Source organism: Perognathus longimembris, chromosome 3, assembly GCF_023159225.1.
Source record: "Perognathus longimembris pacificus isolate PPM17 chromosome 3, ASM2315922v1, whole genome shotgun sequence".
In the NCBI taxonomy this organism is placed as follows: Eukaryota; Metazoa; Chordata; class Mammalia; order Rodentia; family Heteromyidae; genus Perognathus; species Perognathus longimembris.
Genome location: NC_063163.1, coordinates 73,341,553 through 73,361,086, shown reverse-complemented (window position 1 = coordinate 73,361,086; position 19,534 = coordinate 73,341,553). Strand labels below are relative to the sequence as shown.

The following is a 19,534-nucleotide window of genomic DNA, read 5'->3' as shown; positions in this document are numbered from 1 at the left end:
CCCAGAGGTGGGGGGGGCTCCCCTGTCCCCAGGAGCCCTGTGCATGCCTTGGCTTTCACCCCAAAGCACTCGGGCAGGGGCCCGAGTCTCCCTCTTCCCTCTGGCCAGGGTCCCGGCCCCTCCTTGATCCCCACAATTCCAGGATGAAGCTCACTGTCAAAACAAGCGCCGGGTTTATGGGAGACCGGGCGCCCAGGCCAAGGGCATACATCTGAGGTGGAGGGTCAGTTGGTTCCATGGGGAGCCCCAGACACCCCCCATTCCAGTCCTGGACCCCTGGGTGGCTTGGGGGGGTAGAGGGGGGGTGGAGCTTGGCGCCTCTGTAAGGAGGGCAGGAATCTGCAGCAGGGCCTGGCCACAGGCCAGGCTGTGGAGGGGAGGGTGGAGGCGCGGGTGGCTCCTAATTCAATTTGGAGGGGGAGAAGATGGATTTCAGCTGCCGCATTCCTTCCTCCCTGCGGGGGCCCCCTCCCGCCCCCCAGCCACACGAACACAGTCATAGCAGATAGATCCTTTATGTCCCACACAGCCAAGTTCCGTACAAAAGCTGCCCCAGGGAAGGCGTGCGGGCCTCCGGGAGGGGAGATGGGGAGGTGTGGGGGTTCACAGCAGATGCCTTTCCAACACAGAGGTAACAGACTCCAAGTGGAGGGGGCCCCCCTGGGGGCCCGTGGCGGAGCGGAGGGTATTGCCTGTGCTCCAGGGGCACCTCCTTTTTAGTATTTCCTGGGGGACACCCCATTTTGTGTCACTGGGGCATCCCCTTTTGTATTTGTCGGGGCACCCCTTTTTGTTTTTGCTGCGGCAGGAAACTAGGGAGGGCAAAGCTCCCGAAAAGAACCGAGGCCCCTGAGGGGGCAGGGAGGCCGGCCTGGCAGCAGATGGCAGAAAAGGAGCCGGGGAGGGGCGCAGGGGGGCGGCGTCCTCCCACATGACTGACCCTTGACCCTGCTGAGGTAGTGGGGTCCCAGGCAGGGGCCAGGCCCCAGCCACCTCCCACCCCCCACCCCCAGTCCTATGAACTGGGGGCTCCGGCCGGCGCTGGGGATCCCTCGCCATCAGATAAGGTCCAGCGAGATTCCTAGTAGCGGCCGACCTTGGCGTCCCCGATGGCGCCCCAGACGTCAAAGACGAACTCGTCCGGGAAGGCAAAGTCGCCCAGCCGTTCATCCAGAGCCTCGGCCAGCTCGTCCGGGTTCCTTTTGTCCCTGCCCAGTTCCACCATGGTGGCTGCTGTGTGGGGACAGACGGACAGAAGCGGAAGGGATGACAGATGGGCAGGACACAGGGGCCTCTCCCCAGCCATGTCCCAGGAAGGGAGCCCCACTTACCCAGCTCCGTGTCTCTGATCCCCATGTAACTCTCCAGCAGGTCATCCACCTTCTCGATGGCCTTCTCCTCGAAGGCCGAGGGCTGGTGAGCAAGCGGGGGAGAGGAGACCTGCATGCGGATGGCTGCCAGCATTGGTGGCTCACGCTGGTCATCCCCGCTCCCCCAGAGAGGCAAGAGGTTTATCCCAAGTCCCGGGGCAGTGTGGGACACACGGAACATGTCCACTGCTTCATAGAGATGTGTGTGTGTGTGTGTGTGCTCAGGCCAGGCTGTAACTCACAGTCCTCTGCCACAGCCCCCCAGAGCTGGGGTTACAGATGTGTGCCACCACATACATGTTTAATCCCCATGACCATCCCATGAGAAAAGCGTGATAGTCTATGGTTCCTGTTTCACAGTTGGGGAGACTGAGGTCCACGCAACTAAGAAAGGTCCCAAGCCAGAAAGTGGGCAGTGAATGCATGCAGAGCTGCCCTGAGTCCCTAAGCCTCCCGGGGGCTGCGAGGGGACAGAGGCTGGGGCAGGGCTGGTGGCTCACCAGGTCCTCCACGGTGGCAGGGCCCCGCGATCGGAGCCTCAGGGTCCCCCGGCCAGTGCCCAGCTGCGGGCCAGCCCCGGGCCGGGCCCCCCCTGAGCGCTGGCTGATCATATCTGTAGGAGACAGGGAAGAGATGGGGGTGGGGGAGCAGATACCCCACTCACCCAAACCCCTCCCGACCTACAAGCTTCTCCCGGCTGAGAAGCAAGATCCCAGGAGGGCCGGGCTAGGGATGGAAAAATCTAGAAAGGAGCCTGGAGGGGGCCACTTCTCCCTGGCCCACCCTGTGCAGGGGCAGGAAGGGGGTGCCGAGCTGCGGGGGCCCCAGAGCAGCCCTTCGGAGTCCCCGCCCCCCAGGGGCCTCAGGGACATTCCTGGGAGTCAGTGAAGCCCGGTGGAAAGGGGGAACTTGGCCGGACTAATGGCTCTTGGAAGCTGGGTGTGGGGGGCAACTTCCTCCAGCCTGGGCGGGGAGCCAGTGCCCCGGGCCTTGGGTGGGGCGCCCCCCTTTCCCACGGCAGCCGCGCTCGGCTCGGACACCCCCCGCCGGCGGGCCCCGGTACTGCAGCCGGGGACGGGAGCCCCTCACCAAAGGCCTTGCGGGGCTCCGTGAGCTTCAGCGTGAAGGTGCGGCCCCGGGGGAGCTCCTTGAGCAGCCGTGCCACCTCATAGTGGCGGCAGCCCAGCAGGCTTTGTCCGTTGATGGCCTCGATCATGTCGCCCACACTGATGAGCTGGATGTGGTCGATCACACTGCCTTCCTTGATACGCTGTGGGGGAGAGGGCTGTCAATCATGATGCTGACAGGGAGGAAAGGAGCTGTCAATCATGATGGGGGGTGGGGGGGAGAAGAGCTGTCAGTCATGAGGCTGGTAACTGGGTGGGGGCTGTCAATCATGACTCTTAGTGGGGAAGGAACTGTCAGTCACAATGCTGGTATGCAGAGCAAGGGGAGAGCTGTCAATCATGATCCTGACAGGCAGGAAAAGAGCTGTCAGTCATGATGCTGGCACCTGGGCAAAGTGGGGGGACTGTCAATCATGATACTGAGGAGGGAAAGCTGTCAATCATGAGGCTGGTAACTGGGGGGGCTGTCAATCATGATGCTGGTTCCCCAAGTCCTAAAGCCTGTTTCAGCCCTGGAGCTCAGGGCGCCCAGTTCCCGGCCCACGCACCTTGATGAAGGCATAGCCTGCGCCATTGTCGGTGATGGTGAGCCCCAGTGCATCCTCAGACTTGAACACCTCCACCTCCTTGCGTTGCCCCTTCACGTGGGCGAAGATGAAGTCTTCCAGACCGATCTGCCCCCCGAGGAGCTTGTCCATGTCCACCTTGTGTGTGTTCAGGGTGCAGAACATCACCTGCAGGGAGGGGACATGCTCACTCAGGGAGCAGAACTGGGAGGAAGTCAGGGGCTGGGGGCTCACACTCGGAGTCCTACCTCCTCAAAAGGCTGAGATCTGAGGCTCCAGAAGACCAGCCCTTACCTCCCAATTAATCAGCAAAGAGCTGAAAATAGAGCTGTGGGCACAGTGGGAGAGCCCAGCACTAGCTTTGAGCAAACAAGCGCAGGCACTGAGTTCAAGCCTTTTTGCTACAGTTAACTGCATAGTCTCATGGACTTAACTGACCAGGCTGTCTTCGAACTATGATCCTCAGATCTCAGCCTCCCGAGCAGCCAGGATTATTGGTGTACGCCATGATGGCAGATGGCAGCCTGGTATGCAGAAGGCACTTCATAAGAGCTTGAGGTGTGAATGAATGGGTCTGGATTAACCCTCAGTTCCCCCCTAAGTCTGCAGCCACTTGCTGCTCAGTGCTTGGTGCCTGTCTCCACTCTTGCAGTCTTGGGGCGCTCTCCACTGCCCCATGGATGGGTGTGTCTGGCTTCTGCCTCCAGCCCTGCCCATGTGCTGGGGCACAGGTGCCCCCAGACCCATCGGTACCTCAGCAGGCGGCAGCCGGAAGGCCTCGGCGATCCTCCCATACAGTTCCTTGACATTGGTGAAGCCCTCTATGCGACCCGTGGGGCTGCCGTGGGCCAGCTGCGTGTGGAAGACCAGACGAGGCCGCAGGGCAGCGGGGGGTGGGGGCAGGCCTCCCTGAGGCCCCCCTGGGCCCCCGCCGCCCAGGGGCCCAGGCTCCCCCTCGCCCAGCCCACCCCGGCCGGGCTCAGCCTCTTCATTTTCCACCAGAGGCGGGGCCTTTTTCCGCCGCCCCAGACCCAGCGGCATGAGCAGCAAGAAGCGGGGGTACGGCCCGGAGAGCTGCAGAACAGGAAAGCAGAGGTCAAGTTTGGATGGTGTTTTTTTTTGGGGGGGGGGGTCCTACCCTCATTGTTATCCCTGGACAAGCCTGGATGAGTCTTTATAGGAGACTGGTTCTGGGGACCCTTCACCCCCCAGGGTGCATTTCTTGGATGTTTAAGTGCCATATATAAAGTGACACAGTGTATACACATCCTCCTGTGTACTTGATTTACTCAGGGCCTGGGTGCTGTCCCAGAGTTTTTGTGTTCAAAGCTAGCCTCTACCACTTTGAGCCCCAGCTCCCTTCTGCTTTTCTGGTGGTTCATTGGAGATAAGAGTCTCACAGGGACTTTTCTGCCCGGGGCTGGCTTCAAACCTTGATCCTCAGAGCTCAGCCTCCTAAGTCCCTGGCTTCTTTTTGCTCAAGGCTAGCACTCTACCTCTTGAGCCACAGCACCACTTCCAGCTTTTTTCTATATATGTGGTGCTGAGGAATCGAACCCAGGGCTTCATGTATATAAGGCAAGCACTTTACCACTAGGCCATATTCCCAGCCCCCTGGCTGTGTCTTTGATTTCAGTTGAGCTTTGTTTGCCCAGTGCTGGGACCAGAACCCAGAGCCTTTGCATGTGCTAGCTGCACCCCCCAACTCTAGCCAGTTTAGGGTACCCTCTGCTACATATATGCTCTTCAGTTATTGCCACCTATCTTTTAGGACATCATGACAATAAAGAAATCATTATGGGGCTGGGAATGTGGCAAAGGGGTAGAGTGCTGGCCTACCATGCATGAAGCCCTGGGTTTGATTCCTCAGTGCCACATAAACAGAAAGAGCCAGAAGTGGTGCTGTGGCTCAAGTGGTAGAGTACTAGCTTTGAACTTCTTTTGAAGCTCAGTGACAGTGCCCAGGCTCTGAGTTCAAGCCCCAGGACCCACACAAAACAACCCCATTCTCCTCCCTCTCCCCCTCCCCCAGGTGGGTTCAAATCATGTAGCCCAGTCTGTCTTGGAGCTCTGGATCCACTGCCTCTGGAGTGCTGGGATTATTGCCATGCATTAATGCATGCATTTCTCTTTATTTTTCTATCAGCTGCAGCTACTGATGCTCCAGGGAAGGACCATGAGGGAGGGGGCAGGTAGATGACTAGCTCTGGCCAATGAGGAAAGGAGCTCAGCACTGCAAGGCAGAAGCATTGAATAACTGGAGTGAAACTTCCGTGGCCAGCCACGTTTGTCTACCAGACCAGCTCTGAGTGATTACAGTTCATGGGACTTGTCTGCCATGCTGTGGAGCAGGAAGAAACAACAAACCTTGAGCTGGACATGGTAGCTCATGCCTGTAGTTCCAAATACTCAGGAAGTTGAGGCAAGAGGATCAATTACTACAGCCCAGGACACAGCCAGACCTTGCCTCAAAAGCGAAGCCTGTCATTCTAGCTACTTGGGAGGCAGAGGCTGGGGTTCAAGGCCAGCCAGGCACGTTTAAGACCCTGTCTTAAGCAATGGTGGGGGTACAGTGGTGAGCACCCATTATTCTATGGGAAGAAGCGCAATGGCTGGGTGCAGTGGCCTGCGTGCTTGTCACCCTCAGTGACACAGGGAAGACCAAATAGGAGAAGCAAGGCCCAGGCCCTGCCAGGCATAAAGCCAGACCCTACCTGGAGAATAACCAATGGAAAGGAGGATGGAGGTATCATTCAAGCAGTAGGGTGTGGCTCAAGTGACAGTGGGCGGGCTCACGTAGGGGGTATGACTCACACAGTAGCAGGTGTGGCTTGGACAGGATGAATGGCAGTAGGCAGGACTCAAGCTGGGTGTGGCTTCTGTGAGTCATGTAGGGGGCGTGGCTTCTGTGGCACTAGGCGTGGCTTGGGCAGTAGTGTCCTGAATGGCATGGGCATGAGGCAGGGGCGTGGCTCACAGAAATGGGTGGTCAACAGGATACTGGAGGCAGTGAGTGGGGCTCAGATGTGGGGGCGTGGTTAAAGCAGCAGGGGGCGTGGCTCAAGTGGCAAAGCAAACCCAAGGCCCTGAGTTCAATCCCCGGCACCACCAAAAACAACACCTTTGAGGGATGTTTGTTATTGCAGCAAAGCCTGTCCTGGCAGGCACACCATCGAGCTATGAAATGATAGTCCTGGCAATTTAGGAGGCTGAGATCTGATGGCAGTTCAAAGCTACTAGCCAAAAGCCAGAAACGGAGCTGTGCCTCAAATGGTAGAAACCCACCCTTGAGTGAAAAAAAACTGAGCAAAAGGCCAGTACCAGGGCTGGGGATATGACCTAGTGGTAGAGTGCTCGCCTAGCATGCACGAAGCCCTGGGTTTGATTCCTCATCACCACATAAACAGAAAAGGCCATGGCTCAAGAAGTAGAGTGCGAGCCTTGAGCAAAAAGAAGGCAGAGACACAGCTCAGGCCCTGAGGTCCAAGCCCCAGGACTGGCAAAAGAAAAAAAAAAAAAAGGCCAGTACTAGCACATATACAACAAATTAGGAGGAGGAAGAAAAATCATATAACCACAGTCTAGACATCGAGGCAGACAGTGAGCAAGAAAATGTATACATATCTAAGAATGTAATTGAGCAAGATGAGATCTTTGACCCAAGTTAGTGAGGGCCTATCCTAAACGAGTGAAGAGGAACCAGAGACCTGAATAGCACGAGAAAGCATCCATGCAAACAAAGATCTGGGCAAGAATGTTCCAGATAGAAAGGAACAGACAGTCAGCAAAGGCCCTGGAGTGGTTTTTGTATTTATTTATTTTTTCCCAGTTGTTGTTGATTTTCCTCTGTGCACTGGGGTTTCAACTCAGGGCCTTCTACTGGACCCATACCTATGGCACGTTCCTTTTAAATAGGGCCTCCTGCTTTCACCTGTGACCCTCCCATGTCCACTTCCCAAGTAGCTGGGATTACAGACTCGAGGGACCACACCCTTAGATTTCCAGGTATACAGGGACTTCCTGGTTCCCTGTGTGTCTGACTGATGGGCCATCCTGGATTTAGGGGAGCCTAGCTGGCTGTACTCACATGCTCACATGCACTCATTCATTCATTCATCCTCCAGCATCCTTTGGTTCCACACCAAAGCCACCCACCTAGACTACACAGCTGCCTCCTCTGGTCTCAGCTCTGCCCTGACCCGCTGTGGCTTCAGGTTGGCAGCCAGAATGAACCTGGAAATCAGAAATCTCATCATTTTTGTTTTCTGTTGAGACCCTTCCCAGGATTCTGCCTCAGCCAGAGTAAAAGCCATTGTCCTCAGTGCCCGAGGCCCTCAGAAGTCAGGGCCTCACCTCCCGGCCTCCGCTCCTCACAGCTGGCCCACTTCCTCCAGCTGCAGGGCCTCCTCGCTGCTCCAAAACAGGCAGCACAGAGCAGCCTCAGGGCCTTTGCACTGGCTGATTCCACTGCTGTCCCTGTGCCTCTCTACTGGCTCTTTAGGTACAATAACAATTTTTTAATTGTTTTGTTGTGGGTGGATTTTGGTGCCAGTCCAGTCATGCTTTTTGTTTTGTTTTGTTATTGGCCAGTCCTGAGAGCTTGGGACTCAGGGCCTGAGCACTGTTGCTGGGCTTCCTTTGCTCAAGGCTAGCACTCTACCACTTGAGCCACAGCTCCACTTCTGGATTTTTCTGTTTATGTGGTGCTGAGGAATCGAACCCAGGCCTTCATGCATGCTAGGCAAGCACTCTACCACCAAGCCACATTCCCAGCCCCAGTCATGCTTTTTGCTGGCTATTTTGGAGATGGGAATCTATGGACTTTTCTGTCCTGGGTGAGCTTGAACTGTAACCTTCCAGATCTCAGCCTGCTCAGTAGCTAGGATTACAAGTACAAGACACTGCTGGCTGGCCCTTTTTACATATTTATAACTCTTACTCTGGGTTGATTCTTTTGTGAATTGCTTCTGAAAATTTTTGTCTTCTACGTTTTAAAGTGCATGGTCTGTTATCATTGCTTTTCCTGTTTTTAGGGGCAGCTTTCACTCCTTGGCTAGAGTGCTACCACTTTGAGCCACAGCTCCACTTCCAGTTTCCTGGTGGTTCATTGGCAATAAGAGTCTCATGCATAGGCTGGGAATGTGGCTTGGTGATAGAATGCTTCCCTAGTATGAACGAAGCCCTGGGTTCGATTCCTCAGCACCACATATATAGAAAAAGCGGGAAGTAAAAAAAAAAAAAAAAAACAAGAAAAAGGAAACGTGGGAAGTGGCGCTGTGGCTCAAGTGGTAGAGTGCTAACCTTGAGCAAAAAGAAGCCAGGGACAGTGCTCAGGCCCCGAGTTCAAGGCCCAGGAACAAAACAACAACACACACACACACAAAAAAAAAGCCCACCACAAGAGTCTCATGGACTTTCCTGCTTGGGCTAGCTTTCAACCACAATCCTCAGATCTCAGCCTCCTGAGTAGCTCGGATTACAGGTGCGAGCCACTGGCACCCAGCCTATCACAATGTTTTGATGGCCATTATCTTTCAGTCACTGACTGGCACACCAGTTTCTAAGACAACCCCCCACCCCAAACACCACTTTGCAGCTTCTTTACTCCCTGCCCAATCCTTCAGTTCCTGTTGAGGCTAGGGAAATGAGTGACAAATAAATCTTCCAGGTCTTTGGACGCATGGTAGCGAGGGTTCAAATCCCACCCCTGCCACTCACCAGCTGCGTGGCCGTGGCCAGATCACTAGTTCACAGGGCTCAGTGTCCTCATCTGAAAAACAGGCAGAGTTTCCTGTTCAGAGGGTGAGGAAGAAAACCCAGAGACCCACGGGCAGCAGTCTGCTTAGCTTCTTCTTGCTCACTGTTAAAAGGGAGTTATCACTATTATTATTATTATTATTATTACCATCAAATTCATCATCGTGAGTATTCATCCTGCTGGGAAGGTCAGCTAGGGTCTCACGCATTGGCAGGACCTGAATAGTCCCAACATAAGCCACACACCCCAGAAGCCACGCCCATCGCAAGTCATGCCTCCACTACCTGTGGAGAGCCTAGATTGTCATTATTAGCTCCTCTGAGCAGCTGTCTACCTGCCAATCACACTCCAGGCCTCCTCCTCCAGGCAGCTCGCACGGTTTGCTGGAATACCCGGGCTCAGGTCCAGGAACTTAATTACACAATGCCCTGACTGATCTCTTGTCTCTCAGCCTACAGGCTGCTATTTACTTTTGTGTCTCTATTTTAAAATGTGAGCCAGATGGCATGGTTCCTCCAGTTTCAGACCTCAACAATGGATCCCACCTTTCAGGGGAGAAATTCTAAGAGCCACAGACCCCTGAGGCGTGATGACCAAAAGCGGGCTTTGAACCTCAGTCCTCCAGATCTCAGCCACTGGAGTAGCTGGGATTGCAGGTGTCAGCCACCAGCACCCAACTGTCTTCTTATTTTGAGGCCAGGTTTTATTCTGTATCCCAGGCTGGCCTCAAACTCTTGACCTGACTCTGCCGGCCCAGTGCTGGGATTAAAGGTGTGCAACACCACACCAGCCCACCTCCACGCCTACAGTACCCCTGCGCATCCCCAAATCAGTTCTCCAACACGCCTCCTGGGGGAGGCTACCCCACTTTCTTTGAACCCAGAAATGAAGGAGAGTTTGCCTTAGGCCCCTGGGTTTGGTAAAGTCCCGGGGAAAGATCTGAAGCTTAGCAACTCCACTGCCAAAACAAAGCCAAGTGGAAATGATGGGGGCGGGGGTGTGTGTGGAGGGATGAAGAGCAGGAAGTAAGGAAAGGGGTTCTCTCTGCAAACTAGAGGTGAGGCACCACACACCCCCTCCAGTTGGTTTTGCTTTGGAGAAGGCAGGCAAGAGGCATCTGATTCACTCTTGAAAAACCGGCTTGGAGTGTTTCTGGGGAGACCGCCCACTGTACCTTGTAGGTCCAAGCTGCTCTGGGCCCCCTCCCTCCCCGGGCCCAGGACCCCAGCATTCTGGCTCCCTTCCAGTGCAGGTATCACAGGAAAGGGAAGGAAGGATAGGGTGGGTGGGGAGGGAGGTGGCCAGAGCAACCCAGGTGTTTCATCCTCGCCTCTCCAGCGCAGGGCACATGGAGGGTAGCTACCTCCCTGTGTGAGCAGCTGGGGACTGGTGACCTCTGGGGAAGGGAATGGGGGAGCAAAGGCCAGCAGGTGCTGCTCAGATGTGAACAGAAGGATGGTAGGGAGAGGCCATGTGCCCAGGGATTGAGCACCAGCCCCTGAGCCCTGGCATCCTAGACCATCTGGTTAAGTGGAGGATACCCTAAGATACAGATTCGGGTCCTAGGTCTGCCATACTTGGGCTGTGTGACCTTGGGCAAGTCACTCACCTTCTCTGGGTACCCTGCTTCACCTCTTAACTGAAGTTAAACAGTTCCCCCACCTCCCATGAAGTGTTTTGATTCAATGATCCGTGCCCAAAGCATGTTGCTGCTGCTGTTAGTGGTCCTTATTATTAATAAATATTAGTATTATAGGTTCACACCGCTTCCTCGGGGCCCTGTAGGGTTTGGGGGTGCTGCCCGGGCAGGGGTCCGCGCGACTGTCTCTGTCAGGACCCGTAGTGTCCAGAGCAGGAAAAGTGGGGGGCAGGGACACGGCCCGAGACCCTGTAGCAGCAGCAGGTGGTGTTTGTCCCCGGCCACCGGCGGCTGACCCTGGGGTCCCGGGTCTGGGCACCCCGCCGCCCCCCGGTGCTCCCCTGCAGCGATCACGCGCCGGCCCCACCCTGCGCGATCGGCCGGCCCCTCGTGGGCCTGCGACCCCCTTCCCCGAGGCCGCGTGGGGTCCCTCACGGCGGCCGCACCCACCCCAGCGCGCGGGACACTCACCCAAGCGCCCGCCACCGCCCCGCGCGTCCGGCTCGGCCCTCAGCAAACTCCGGCTCGGGCCTCTCCCGCAGCTGCGGCCAGGAGGGCGGGGCCGGAGCCCCTGGAACTTACCAATCAGCGATGAGCGCCCGGCATGCCCAACCAATCAACTTCTCGATGCTTTGGGCGGAACCGAAGGAGACATTCCTGAGGGATCCCTCCGCCTCCCCTGGCCGTTCTGACTTCCCCCCTGTGTCGCGGCGAAGTGGACCCTTCCGCTCCGCCTAAGTAAGCGGTGGACTGTACCATCGCGGCGCTGCGGGGGGAGGAGTGGCTTGGGAGTCTGAGCCAATCGCGGACGAGGAAAGAGGCGAGTAGCCAATGGGAATCCGGGACTCCTGGGCCACGTGCTGGCGGCCGAGGTTAGCGCTGGGGCGGGCTGGGGGTGGGGGGGTGGTTAAGGGGCGAGGGATCAGCTGCGGGAATGGGGGGACTCAGGCTGAGTTTCTGGGTGGAGGAAAGATGTGAATTGTCAACGTTCAGAAAAGTAAGCCTTTTGATATTTCTGGGAGGGGGCCGGAGGGGCCAGGAACAGCCCCCCCAACCCAGTCCCCCCTTCCTGGCCCCCTCTGCCCTCTTCTGCCATCCTTAGGGCGAATAAAACGATTCATTTATTCCTGGAAGACCGGGAGGGCACAGAAATGAATAGGGAGGGTCCCGGCTGTCCCTGTTTCTTGGGGTGTACAATGGACAAAAGCAATTCATTCAATCAGCAGATATTGAACGTGGTCCCCAGCTCGGTGCCAGCCTCGGTCCCACCTCTGCACACACAAACACGAGGTGGAAGGAAGAGGGCTGCCCAGGCAGAGAGGCCGCATGGAGGCTGCAGGGACGAAGACTGGAGTGTCATGGACTTGTGGGTTTCCTGGTAAATGGAGCGCCTACCATACCACATGCTAGGTCAGAGATGGTGACAGTAGTTTATGCCTCCACGATGAGGAAGTTGCCCTTTCTGGGTCTAACTCCCCTGTCTACTTGGGCAAGGGCACTAACTAGTCTCCCAGGTCAATTCCTGCTCCTCCTCACCCCTCTTCCCCTAGCCCATCCCATCATGTCAGAAAAACCCTTGTGGATGCATGCTTGATTTATTTGATGTGGAGTCCTAGGGCCTGGGTGCTGTCTCTGAGCTTTTGTGCTCAAGGCTAGTGCCCTACCACTTGAGCTGCAGCTCCATTTCCAGTTTGGGGGTGATTAATTGGAGATAAGAGTCTCACAGACTTTCTTGCCAAGGCTGGCTTCAAATGGCCAGTCTGAGATCTCAGCCTCCTGAGCAGCTAGGGTTACAGGCCTGATCCACCAAGGCTCCTGCTCGTCTCTTAGCTTTTGTGCTCAAAGCTGGCTCTCTACCACTTGAGCCACAGCTCCACTTCTGCCTTTTGTATTTTGGTGGTTAACTGGAGATGAGTCTCATGGACTGGCTTTGAACTGCGATCCTCAGATCTCAGCCTCCTGAGTAGCTAGGATTACAAAGGTGAGCCAGCCATCAGTGTGGGTGGCAATCAGATTGACTTTACCTGCCCTCAGGTGGTCTCAGGTCTAAGAAAGAAAAACACAAATGGATTTGGGGCATTGTCTAGAGAGCTGTTTCTGGGACAGGTGTGTTTTCCTGGTTCTTGTTCAAACCCTGCCACTTCACCTGCTGGACTGGGACCAGGTATTTGCTGTGCATCCTGGGGGTTATAGTTTCAGGGATGCTTCTAGTTTGGTTCTGGGCCCCAGTGATTGGATCGTTGCCGTTTCCAGGGACAGACAGCTGGCCTAACGTGCCAGCCTTGCCAGGGCCTACAGGGCACAATGAAAGGAGAACATGGCCTGGGGCTCAGCAGCTGGCTGGCTGGCCCCACCTAGCTAGCAAACAGACCTGAACTGGCCAGGATGGTAGTGGACTCAGCCACTGTCCCTTCCTTCCCATTCTCTCAGCCTCTACCATCCTCTCCTCCCCCACTAAGGGGCCAGTGTCCTTTTGGATGTTGTGACCACTGTGTGTGTGAGTCTGGCTCGGGTCACCTGTGTACCTGCCTCCCTGCACACGTGGAGAGGCCAGAGACAACAAAACCCAAGCAGCAGAGCCCTGAGCCCCATTGGCCTCCCTCTTAAGGAAGCACCCAGAGAAGAGGGTCATGAGATTCCTAAGGGCACAAGGTAGCCCTGGGTGCGTCCTGCCCAAATGTATAGCTCTTGAGAAACGCCTGAAAGCTGAGACTGGGAGGCCCCACTTGGGGGGGGGCGGCGAGGAGGAGCTAAGAATTGAGTGCTCCTCTGTCCTTTCAGAGAAGAGTAAAAATCGCCATTCAGTAGTGTCAACTAATACATGCAGAAAGCCCAGTCAGAAAAGAAAGCCTTTAGAGGCCGAGCTTGGTAGAGCACACCTGTAATCCCAGACCTTGTGAATTAGAAGACAAGAGGATTGTGAATTGAAGAAAAGTTGGGGCTACACAATGAGACTTCATCTCAATTTACAAAAAAATTAAAATCACCATTTTGCTGTCACCAAAGAAATAACTGGTTCAAGGGAAGGAAAGTAGATATTTACACTGTTTTTAAGGATGAGTGATTCATTGCAACAGAGAAATGGTGCAGGTGCTGCCTGACTTAATGATACTTCAAACTCTTTGTTTTTTTTTTTTTTTTTTTTTTTTTTTTTTTTTTTGCCAGTCCTGGGGCTTGGACTCAGGGCCTGAGCACTGTCCCTGGCTTCTTTTTGCTCAAGGCTAGCACTCTGCCACTTGAGCCACAGCGCCACTTCTGGCTGTTTTCTGTATATGTGGTGCTGGGGAATCGAACCCAGGGCCTCATGTATATGAAGCAGGCACTCTTGCCACTAGGCCATATCCCCAGCCCCAACCTCTTTGTTTTTTCCTGCCTGTCTGCCTGCTTTCCTGCCTTCCTTCCTTCCTTCCTTCTTTCCTTCTTTGCTTCCTTCTCTCCCTCTTTCCTTCACTCCCTTCCTCCCTCTCTGTCTCTGTCCCTTTCTCTTTGTGCTAGTACTGGGACTTAGAGTCAGACCCTGAATGCTGTCATTTAAGCTTTTTCCCTCAAGGCTAGGATTCTGTCATGTGATCCTGGCATTTTGATGGTTCATTAGAGGTCAGAGTCTCACAGATTTTTCTTTCTGGGCTGCTTTTGAACATGGATCTCAGATCTCAGCCCCCTGAGCAGCTAGGATTATAGGCGTGATATAGGTATCTAGCTCCTCTCCTCTCCCCTCCCCTCTCTTCTTCCTTCCTCTCCCCCCCTTTCTTTCTCTCTCTCTCTCTCTATTTTTTTTTTTTTGCCAGTCCTGGGGCTTGGGACTCAGGGCCTGAGCACTGTTCCTGGCTTCTTTTTGCTCAAGGCTAGCACTCTACTGCTTGAACCACAGTGCCATTTCTGGCTTTTTCTGTTTATGTGATGCTGAGGAATTGAACCCAGGGCTTCAAGCATGCTAAGCAAGTACAATATCGCTAAGCCACATTCCTGGCCCCTCCCTCTCTCCTTCTTTCTTTCTTTTCTTTTTTCTTTTTTTGTTAGTCATAGGGTTTAAACTCAGGGTAACCTGAGTGTTGTCTCTGAGCTCCTTTGTTCAAAGCTAGCACTCTTTCCCTTTGAGCCTCAGCACCACTTCTGGTTTTCTAATGGCTCATTGGAGATAAGAACCTCATGGGGGGCTGGGAATATGGCCTAGTGGCAAGAGTGCTTGCCTCCTACACATGAAGCTGTTGGTTCAATTTCCCAGCACCACATATATGGAAAATGGCCAGAAGGGGCGCTGTTGCTCTGGTGGCAGAGTGCTAGCCTTGAGCAAAAAGAAGCCAGGGACAGTGCTCAGGCCCTGAGTCCAAGGCCCAGGACTGGCAAAAAAAAGAACCTCATGGAACCTAATGGACTTTTTTGCCTGGACTATCTTTGAGCCGCAATCATTAGATCTCAGCCTCTTGAGTAGTTAGAATTACAGGCATGAGCCCCAGATGCCTGTCTGAAGGCCTCTATTTTAATAGAAAATTGAGATGTCTGCCCTTTGCTATTTGGAGATGAAGTTTAGTGTGCTGAGGTCAAGATCCCTGCTCTTCTCTCCTCCCGTGCTCTCTGCTTCTCTGGGCTGCAGCACACTGGGTTCCTGGCTGTGGTTGCTGGAGCAGGACCTTTGCACAGGCTGCTCCCTCTGCCTGCAGGACCTTCCCTCCCGGTGCACAGAACCTCCTCTACCTCCTTCCTCTTTGTTCAAATATCACCTTCTTGGCATTTGTTATGTTATTTTAAAAATGTTCCCAACACTCTCCACCCACCAGCTTTCTATTTCTATTTATTTATTTCTTTTCAACCACCCCCACTTGACCATTAGTTCCAAAAGGACATATTTTTTTTCTTCTCTCCTTTTCTCCCCCTTCCTCTTCCTTTCCTCCCTCTAAAAATTTGTGTGCTAGGGATCAACCCAGGACCTTTGTGCATGCTAAGCTATGAGCTCACTCAGCCACGCCCCTGTCACTCACAGTCGCGCCCCCACTAACCAGCCACACCCTATATAGCCTCAGAGCCACGCCCACCTTCAGCCACGCCCCCAACCCAAGTACATTTTCTGGGCTGTTAAATCTGAGATGCACAATTCATAGTTATCTCCATGGATGGCTAACTAGGTAACAGTTACTATGTCATCAGCAGTAATGTGAATGGAGGATATTTATGTGCAGCACTATATATAAAAATATATATCTTGGGGCTGGGAATATGGCCTAGTGGCAAGAGTGCTTGCCTCGTATACATGAAGCCCTAGGTTCGATTCCCCAGCACCACATATATAGAAAACGGCCAGAAGTGGAGCTGTGGCTCAAGTGGCAGAGTGCTAGCCTTGAGCAAAAAGAAGCCAGGGACAGTGCTCAGGCCCTGAGTCCAAGGACCAGGACTGGCCAAAAGAAAAAAAAAAAAAAAAATATATATATATATATATCTTAATATCGAGAGACAAAGGATAATGACAAATGATTCCAAAAGCAATACTTACAAAACCATTTGGTGTAAACCAACTGTACAACTCATGGGGGGGAGACGGAAAGGGGGAGGGGGGAGGTGGGGGGCGGGGAACGAGGGAGGAGGTAACAAGTTGAACAAGAAATGTACTCAGTGCATTATGTATGAAACTGTAACCTCTCTGTACAGCACTTTGACAATAAATAAGTAAATATATATATATTACATATATATATCTTGTTTGGTCAGTTGTGGAACTTGAACTCAGGGCCTGGGTGCTGTCCCTGAATTTTTCTGCTCAAGGCGAGCCCTCTAGCACTAGGACACACAGCACCACTTCCTGTTTTCTAGTGGTTAATTGGAGGCTTTCCTGCCTGGGCTGGCTTTGAGCCCCAATCCTCAGCTCTCAGCCTCCTGAGTAGCTAGGATGACAGATGGGAGCCACCAGCACCTGGCTAGCATGCTGTGTTTTCAGCAGTGGTGCTATGGATTGAACTCAGGATCTTGTGTGTGTTCAGTCCATTCTCTGCCACTGAACCACACCCCAATCCCAGGAACTTCAAATTTTCTTTTTCCAGAGGTATTAGGGTTTGAGTTCAGAAATTTGTGTTTGCTAGGCAAGTGCTTTACCGATGAGACATGTCCGCAGATTTTTGCTTTCATTATTTTTCAGATTGGGTCTTGTGTTTTTGCCTGATCCACTTGAGATTCCCATTCTCCTGTTTACACTTCTTGCAGAGCTGGAGTGACAGATGTTTAACAGTGCATCTAGATTTTACTGGTTGAGATGGGGTCTCCAGTTGAGTTCTTTTTTTTTTTTTTTTTTTTTTTTTGGCCAGTCCTGGGCCTTGGACTCAGGGCCTGAGCACTGTCCCTGGCTTCTTTTTGCTCAAGGCTAGCACTCTGCCACTTGAGCCACAGCTCCACTTCTGGCCGTTTTCTATATATGTGGTGCTGGGGAATCGAACCTAGGGCTTCATGTATACGAGGGCAAGCACTCTTGCCACTAGGCCATATTCCCAGCCCATCCAGTTGAGTTCTTAATAATATTGCTTCTTTGAGCCCTGAATCTTTTTTTTTTTTTTTTTGGCCAGTCCTGGGGCTTGAACTCAGGGCCTGAGCACTGTCCCTGAGCTTCTTTTGCTCAAGGCTAGCACTCTACCACTTGAGCCACAGCACCATTTCTGGCTTTTTCTGTGTATGTGGCACTGAGGAATCGAACCCAGGGCTTCATGAGTGCTAGGTAAGCACTCTACCACTAAGCCTCCAGCCTGGAATCTTAATTTCCCTGTTTTCAAAGGAGGCCAGGCTCAGGGAGGCAAAGTTACTTTTCCAAGGACACACAGTGGTAGAGGGGCAGAGCTGTGGTTCAAGCTCAAGGTGGCCCAGCTGCAAGGATTTGGTTCCCAGAACAGGGCAAATTTCTGGGAGCAGGGACACTATGAGGCTGTGTTTGTCTTTGTGTTGGTCCTGGGGCTTGAACTCAGGGCCTGAGTGTTGTCCCTGAGCTTTTTCTGCTGAAGGCTGGTGCTCTACCACTTGAGTTACAACCCCACTTCCAGGATTTTGCTGGTTCATTGGAGATAAGAGTCTCCTGGACTTTCCTGCCCACGCTGGCTTTGAAGTGCAGTCCTCAGCTCTCAGCCTCCTGAGGAGCAGGGATGACAGGCAGGAGCCAGCGGTGCCTGGCTGCTGTAGGGTTACAGAGTGTGAGGACGCAGGCATCACCAGGCCCGCTGTGCTGTGACTGGTATGGGGGCTCCTCCCCACCCCACCTGTGCCCTCTTCCCCACTGTAGAAATGGGGGGCCAAGGTCACACAGCTGGAGACAGCAAGCTGGTGCTCCAACCTGGAAGCAGGAAGAGGGGCGCTGCTGGGTATGGCAGCCATGCTTGTTGCCCCAGCACTTGGGAGGGCTGGGCCTAGTTCTGCTAGGATGGCAGAGGGAGACCACGTCTCAAAACAGACACACAAACAAAACAACATAATGGGAAAACCATACACTAAATCTACGTACTCCAGTGGACTGGCAGGCGGGCGGCAGTCACTCAGCCCTGGAATCCCAGTTACTCAGGCGGCTGGGATCCGAGGCTCAACATCTGAAGCCAGCTGGGGCAGGAAAAGTCTGTGAGGCTCTAATTAACCACCCCCAAAGCCAAAGAAGCCAGAAGTGGAGCTGTCTCAAGGGGTAGAGCCCAAGCCTTGAGCAAAATAGCCTAGGGGCAGAGTCTAGCCCCAGGACACACACACACACACACACATACTTCCTTTATCATTCTGTGGCTCAAGTGGCAGAGTGCCAGCTGTGCAAGCCAGCAGCTCCAGTATGGCCAAATCAATCAATGGACTCAAGATTAAAGTTTGAGGGGGTGGGTGTGGCCATGGCGGGGGCTCTGGTTCCCATGCAGTGGGCCATACTTGCACATACATAATTAAGGGAAGGATTGGAATGAACACATTGTCCAGGCCACAATGAGGTGTTTCTCCTTACTACTCAGGTGGTGTAGAGAGGCTGCAGGCGCAGACTGTGAGGAATGAGGGAGACATTCCCAGGCTAGACCAGATTGGGGAGAGGGGGAAAGGAAAAGAGGGGCTGGGATGAACCATGTCTGTCAAAGAAAGTAAAATGTGTTCCCACAGCGGCTCAGCCAGGCCCAGGGACTGGGAGTGTGGGTGGGGAGGGAATGTGGGTGGACTGGGAGCAAGAGTGAAGTGGGAGCGAGGACTGTCACTCTCTGTCCCCTTTCCACGCAGCCAAGATATGAAACTGCAAATTTAAATGCAGTTGCTTATGTTTATGTAAGGTCAGCTTCTCTCTGGGATGCTTAAAAATGTTTAAAAACAGTGACATCACTGCTTGTGTGTGGGGACCCAGTGGGGGAGGAAGTCCAAGAAGCAGGTATGGTGTGACTGCTTGTAATCCCAGCACTCACGAGGCTGAGGCAGGGGGACTGGTCAAGGCCAGTCTTGGCACTCTGGGGGAAAGGGAAACCACAGCCTGGGAACCTGCGACCCCGGTGAGGCCCACCTCTGCAGTGACCACAGTCCTGTAGCTGAGCCATGTTAGTCCACATCTTCCTGTCCCAGGATCACCTCCTGCCTGCACATGGCTGCTCTTCCAAGTGGCCTGCGGCTGACACTTGACAGAGTCCTGTAGACCTTCACCACCAGCACCCATGGTGGCAGAGCATCTGAGCTGTTGCTACAACTGTGTGGTAGTACAGAGGCTTGAACTCAGGATATTGCACTGTTTGGCTCAAAGCTGGTGCTCTACCACTTGAGCCACAGCTCCACTTTGGGCTTTTTGGTGGTTAATTGGACAGAACAATCTCTCCGACTTTCTGCTTAGGTTTGTTGGAACTGCAATCCTTAGATCGCAGCCTCCTGAGTAGCAGGATTACAGGTAGGAGCCACCATACCCAGCCCCTTAGGTGGCTTTCTGTGCAGTTGAAAGGTTTTCAAGTTCTTTGTAACATGGCTCAGTGGTGTAACACTTCAGATGTACAAAGCCTTGGATTCCTTCCTTAGTACAGTACTGCCCAAAACATAAAAAGCAAAGCAAAACCAACCCCAAACAAAACCCAAACCACACTATAGCATAGAATAGGTTGTTTTAAGCC

The 19,534-nt window shown here is 53.7% G+C and overlaps 1 protein-coding gene across 2 annotated transcripts; it reads right to left on the bottom strand.

Moving 5' to 3' along the window:
• Positions 1-499: 499 nt before the first annotated feature.
• Gipc1 (GIPC PDZ domain containing family member 1) lies at positions 500-10,997 on the bottom strand. 2 transcript variants are annotated; one of them, XM_048342354.1, is made up of 9 exons: positions 10,932-10,997; positions 8,782-8,833; positions 7,219-7,296; positions 3,817-4,137; positions 3,046-3,231; positions 2,460-2,640; positions 1,871-1,983; positions 1,332-1,413; positions 500-1,233 (listed from the first exon to the last, which is right to left on the bottom strand). In XM_048342354.1, exons 4-9 carry the CDS (start codon positions 4,102-4,104, stop codon positions 1,082-1,084), a joined length of 1,002 nt encoding a protein of 333 aa, XP_048198311.1. In that variant the 5' UTR covers positions 4,105-4,137; positions 7,219-7,296; positions 8,782-8,833; positions 10,932-10,997; the 3' UTR covers positions 500-1,081. The 2 variants fall into 2 exon arrangements, with proteins under 2 accessions (XP_048198311.1, XP_048198312.1); XM_048342355.1 differs by lacking the exon at positions 7,219-7,296 and having other exon boundaries at positions 10,932-10,992.
• Between the last annotated feature and the right edge of the window lie 8,537 nt (positions 10,998-19,534).